Source organism: Pinus tabuliformis, chromosome 7 (genome assembly GCF_031772625.1).
Source record: "Pinus tabuliformis cultivar Carrire ecotype Pingquan chromosome 7, CPIR1, whole genome shotgun sequence".
Lineage (NCBI taxonomy): Eukaryota > Viridiplantae > Streptophyta > Pinopsida > Pinales > Pinaceae > Pinus > Pinus tabuliformis.
Window position 1 is genome coordinate 1971369280 of NC_142293.1, and position 5210 is coordinate 1971374489.

General features: G+C 33.7%; 1 protein-coding gene across 1 annotated transcript; it reads right to left on the bottom strand.

The window, feature by feature from the left end:
- Positions 1-439: 439 nt before the first annotated feature.
- LOC149256368 (cysteine-rich receptor-like protein kinase 2) lies at positions 440-3114 on the bottom strand. The gene is made up of 7 exons (XM_089455341.1): positions 2271-3114; positions 2038-2175; positions 1784-1923; positions 1469-1682; positions 1143-1377; positions 847-991; positions 440-751 (listed from the first exon to the last, which is right to left on the bottom strand). The coding sequence occupies exons 1-7, from the start codon at positions 3112-3114 to the stop codon at positions 440-442; spliced, it is 2028 nt and encodes a 675-aa protein (XP_089311467.1).
- Positions 3115-5210: the final 2096 nt, after the last annotated feature.

Genomic DNA, 5210 nt, shown 5'->3' on the forward strand with positions numbered 1-5210 from the left:
AAAAAATTCGGAAGTTCCAAACTTTATGTATATATTTTATACATTTATTTCAGTCTCGCACTCAGAATCATATTTAATGCCATTTTTCAAAATTTCTAATCTAAAAGAAATAATTTCGTTTATGATAATAATTAGAATAATATAATCTCGGACTTGTCTTTAAAAATATTTTATCAATTAAGATGTTTCTGGTCCAAATAGAAGGAAATAAACAGAGAGCGAGCTTAATCGGTATGAAATCAAATCTACCCGTTACCATACCTTATCTAACCTAATTTTCTTTCAATAAGGAACAATCTCATTATCTCATTTATATCTAACCTAATTTTCTTTCAATAATGAACAATCTCATTATCTCATTTATTAATTACAGCAATAATAACTATACTCATTGCCCATAGACAAATAGAAATTTTACCACCTAAACCTCGGCTGATTTTCACCTAGGCTCCAGGGTGCCTGATGAAGGATCAGCAGCTGCAGAATCGATAAATCTAAGGCGTTCAATTTGATGAGCTGTGACGAGACTATCCACATCCATGAAAATGGGCCTGGTCGGTAAAGGAAGATGTTCTCGTTCACTCGTCAGCATCAACACCACGCGGGACATTGAAGGCCGCAACGATGCAGCTCCTTGAGTGTACGGAAGACCAATTTTAATCACTCTAATCAGTTGCTCCGACGAATAAGTGTCCTCCAATGTGGGATCCATGACGTCTAATGTTCTTTGTTCGTTATACATTCTCCATGTCTGGTAATATTAGCCAAATATAAAAGATTAGCTAGCAATAATCATAATTCTCTATAAAATTTGTACTTTACAGATGATATCCACATGAGCCATACTTCTTCGAGGAGAAACTCTGTGTGTTGTGCTAAACTCTGATTCTTTCTTCCGCTGACAATCTCAAGAACAACTACTCCAAAACCGAATACATCTGCTTTCTCTGTCAGCTGTCCACGTAACGCGTACTCGGGCGCCATGTAACCACTGCACAATGTCACGTACAATTGAAATCTAGACCCTCTTAAAAATATATAAAACCGTCCCAGATATGTGACATGTAATTGTTTCATATCCTACAATTTATTGAATAAAGTTGGGGGGACTTCAACATATATAAATGTGAGAGAATTCTTACCAAGTTCCAGCAATTCTAGTGCTAACGTGGCTCTGATCTTCTCCAAAGAGTTTGGCTAAACCAAAGTCTCCTATTTTGCGTATATATTTATTATCAAGTAAAATATTGCTTGCTTTGATGTCTCTATGAATGATTGGAATCTGAGATTCCTCATGAAGATAGGCCAGCCCACGTGCAATTCCAACTATGATTCCATACCTATCACTCCAGTCAAGTAAATGGCGTTTGGTACTATCTGCAATGATTGCACAACAGGAAGTAAACGTTGGCAAGTTATATTAAAAAACTAGGACAAATCGAGGGTCCATAGTAAAAGACAGAGAAACTACCGAAAAGAATCTTGTCGAGACTGCCGTTCTGTAGGTATTCGTAAACTAGTAACCTTTCTGGACCCTTAACGAAGCAACCAAGCAATTTCACAAGATTCTTGTGCTGAACACGACTGATAAGATTTACTTCATTCAGAAATTCGGTGTCTCCTTGCCTTGAATTTATATTCAGCCGTTTAATTGCAACCTCTCTTGCATCAGGTAGAACCCCCTACAGCCGATCAATGAACTTCAAAACTATTTCTATATTTCATGGAAGCTGCAGATTCCGAATATCTAATTTGACATAAAGCAATGATATTAAGCGCTCACTTTAAATACGGATCCAAAACCTCCCTCCCCGAGCTTGTTTTCTTCATTAAAATTGGACGCAGCCTCTTTGAGTATGTTGTACTTGAATATAAGTTCAGGATTAGCTATACTAGGCGCCAAGTCAATTTCTCCTCCATCCCCTGAGAAAACATTTACAAGGTCTCTATTTATTTTGCGGTAACGAAATAGATTATCAGTTCACAAGACACAAGTATATCAAGCGCACGCTAATGATTTAGCAATTTCAGGATCACCTCTGGCTCGGGAAATGCGTTTCCAATGTTTTAGACGAGAGAAAAAGTTCCATTTCCAAAGGCCTATGACTGTAATTAATCCAACCGTAGCGGCTACTACGCCCACAGTTATCCCAACCACGTTAGATACTTTGTGTTCTGCAAATTTACACCTAAAAACCTTAGTAAATCGGCTAACTTGTTTCAGAAAATAAACAAATTCACTGTACCAAGCTATGCGTGAAAGAAGATACGGGATAGTGGAGGACTTTCCCTTGGCGGTGGCGGTGCTGGCAGGGGCGGCGGTGGCGGTGCCGGCATGATGGAAGTATTGATAAAGGAATAAATCTCGTAACGCAAAATGCAGTACACACTTAAGTACTGTCCTCCAATACATCCAGTTTGGCATCCACCGCTGGATATATTCAACGGACCGGCTGTTAAGCACAATTGGCAGTTTTTTAGCGACACATAATTCCAACATTGGGCTAGGACGTAGATTTCCGGTAAATTTGTATCACGGGTGCCATATTTATCTGTACCAAAAAGTGTGCGACTCCGCACAGTTTTTTCGATAATCTTTGACAGAGACTCCACGGTACTAGTTGCAAAGAGAGCACTGTCAAATATTGATGCGTCATTTGCGTTACACAATTTCTTGAAGTGATCACTACTCTCATCATAATCGTTGTAAAAATTATGATTGTCGTAACGCAAGAAGCAGCTGTCATTATGATGAATGAATCCAGAAGTGGTATTGCATTGCTGAAGAAGGTTTTCCTTCGCCATAGAAGCACACCCTTTGCAATCAGAGGAATTTAAATCTCCTCTGCACTGGACAAACCCATATACAGACGTCTTATTGTTGTTTTTCCCCTGGACAGTAGCATTGAATCCAGTCGTAGAAGCGTTCCCCACCAATGATTCCAAAACGTGGATTAGATTACGGTGGAAATCTTCACCGTTTATATATTCAGTATTCTCACAAACATACCAATCGGCAGGGTCTGAAACAGTGTTCTGAGCCACTGAGAGGTGCAGAAATGTCCATAGAGTGAGAATAAGTAACATGCAGCGGATTAATGTTTTCGTCTTCATCGGCCCCTCAGGCCTGGGCATGAGCTCAACGCTCTCTTCTTGCTCTTTCCTAGCTAGTTAGATGAGAGGAGCTGCTCCTATAACCATAAATCATAAGGCGTAGCAAAGTTGAGTTCTGATATTAACCTATTCATTTGCCTTTCGGAGGCTCCAGAAGACTTAAGAGCACCGTCATTGACTATGTAAAAGAATATTAAAAAGGGCTGGAGGCAGATTCTATAAGGTATCTTTACGTTTATTAAAAATTACGTTAATTTATAACCAATTAAATGATAATACCAATGCTATGCATTTAATGAATATGTATTTAAAAGGCATGGAAGCAGATTCTATAAGGTGTCTTTACGTTGATTAAAGACAAATTTATAACAATTATATGATACTTCCATCGCTATGGATTTAATGAATACCCCGTGGACTTAGCTTCCGAAGGGCGTTAAGAGATCACTGTCATTGACTATGAAAAACAAAATTTAAAAGAACTGTAGGCAGATTCTATAAGGTATCTTTAAGCTGATTAAAAGCTTAAAAATTACTTTAATCAAAAACCGGAAATGCATTATCAAATGTCCTGGTTTTTTCTCTAAATTAAGTATTAATTTTTAATTTTACCATTTTGGCATAGTAAGTTGACGAAAAAGGAGTTCTTTTATAATTATGGTTTATAGTTAAGGTGTAAGTGGACAAAAAGGAGTTTTTTTATAATTATGGTTTATGGTTAACGTTGGATTGTTTTGATGAATTATAAATATAGTTTTAATGAAACTAATTATATGCGGATGGATATTGTTTTTTTTTTATGGTATTTAAAAAAAAATAGTTTTTAAAAATTTATTATACGTGTGGTAGTTGTTTTTTTGGTTAGTTTTTTAGTTTAGAAGTCTTACTTTAGTTTAGTTAATAAATATTCATGCATCTCATATTTAATATTTTTTGATTACTTTTTTGTTTAGTTGTATCTAATTATTATTGAAGGTTTTTTATTTCAACTTAAGGTGGATGAGGATCTCTTGATTTTTTTCTTATTTTTTTAATTGAGGACTTAGATTGATTTTAAGAGAATATGCTTAGCATATTCTTAGTCTTAATGCTTATCAATTAGTGTAGTGTATTAAATATTTTGTTAGATTGCATTGACTTTTAATCAATTTAAAAAATTAGGTTCTTCCTAGGGTTTCAAAATTATTCCATTTCTAATAAGTTCTTCCATGATAAGTTCCTCATTATTATTTATAACATTCATTTATATATAAGTAAATTTTATTTAGCAAAATGGTCCATTAATTTTTATAAATTTAAAAAATTAGATTCGGCTCTCACCCACCAATTTCCTAGGGATTTGAGATTATTCCAATTCTAATAAGTTTCTCATTATTATTTATAACATTCATGTCCAATTCCTTTTTTTTCTTAATTTAAAGTTGACCCATAACCTTTTTATACATGGTTAATTTGGTAAATGTATGCATTACTAAGGCATTCTTCATGTTGCAATAAATTTTTTTGCTATATTTATGAAGCTTTCAGCTATATCAACCACATTAATATTTTTAATGTGGTTGTACTAGTTTAAAGACAATCATATCCATTGTAATCAATTTGAATTGAAAATAGCAAAGAATTATGGGTTGGTTAATGACATACTACATATGTTGAAGTCAATCCATGTTAGAAAATAGAGAGATCAAAGAGCTATTACACGTAAGACAAAACATACTTATATTTTGAAAAGTAAGAAAACTTTTGGTAAAAGTCACATCATTAGATAAAAAAAAATTAGCTATTGTAATATAACGGTTAGATTTGACAAAATAAATAATATTGGTTAACAAAGGGTATTTTAATATGAGGGAATAATTGTTAGAATACATATGTTAATATTGAATTAAAGAAAATAATGGCTAGAATATAGATGTTAATATTGAATTAAGGAAAATAATTAATCCAAAGGAAAATTTTAATGAAATAAATATAAAAAATTAAAAATAGAAATAATATTAAGGTCAAACCTAAATAATGAAAACAATAAAATAATTAATATAATAAAATAAAATAATACATGGTCAAACTTAAATAATCAAAACAATTAATTCTAA

Excerpts from the sequence above, each read along its gene's own strand:
- LOC149256368 (XM_089455341.1), bottom strand. The coding sequence starts at position 3,114 with ATGAAGACGAAAACATTAATCCGCTGCATGTTACTTATTCTCACTCTA. Across the intron at positions 1,378-1,468 it reads CGACAAGATTCTTTTCGGTA|ATAGTACCAAACGCCATTTA; the intron begins GTTTCTCTGTCT and ends CAATCATTGCAG. Across the intron at positions 752-846 it reads CAGAGTTTCTCCTCGAAGAA|ACATGGAGAATGTATAACGA; the intron begins GTATGGCTCATG and ends TAATATTACCAG.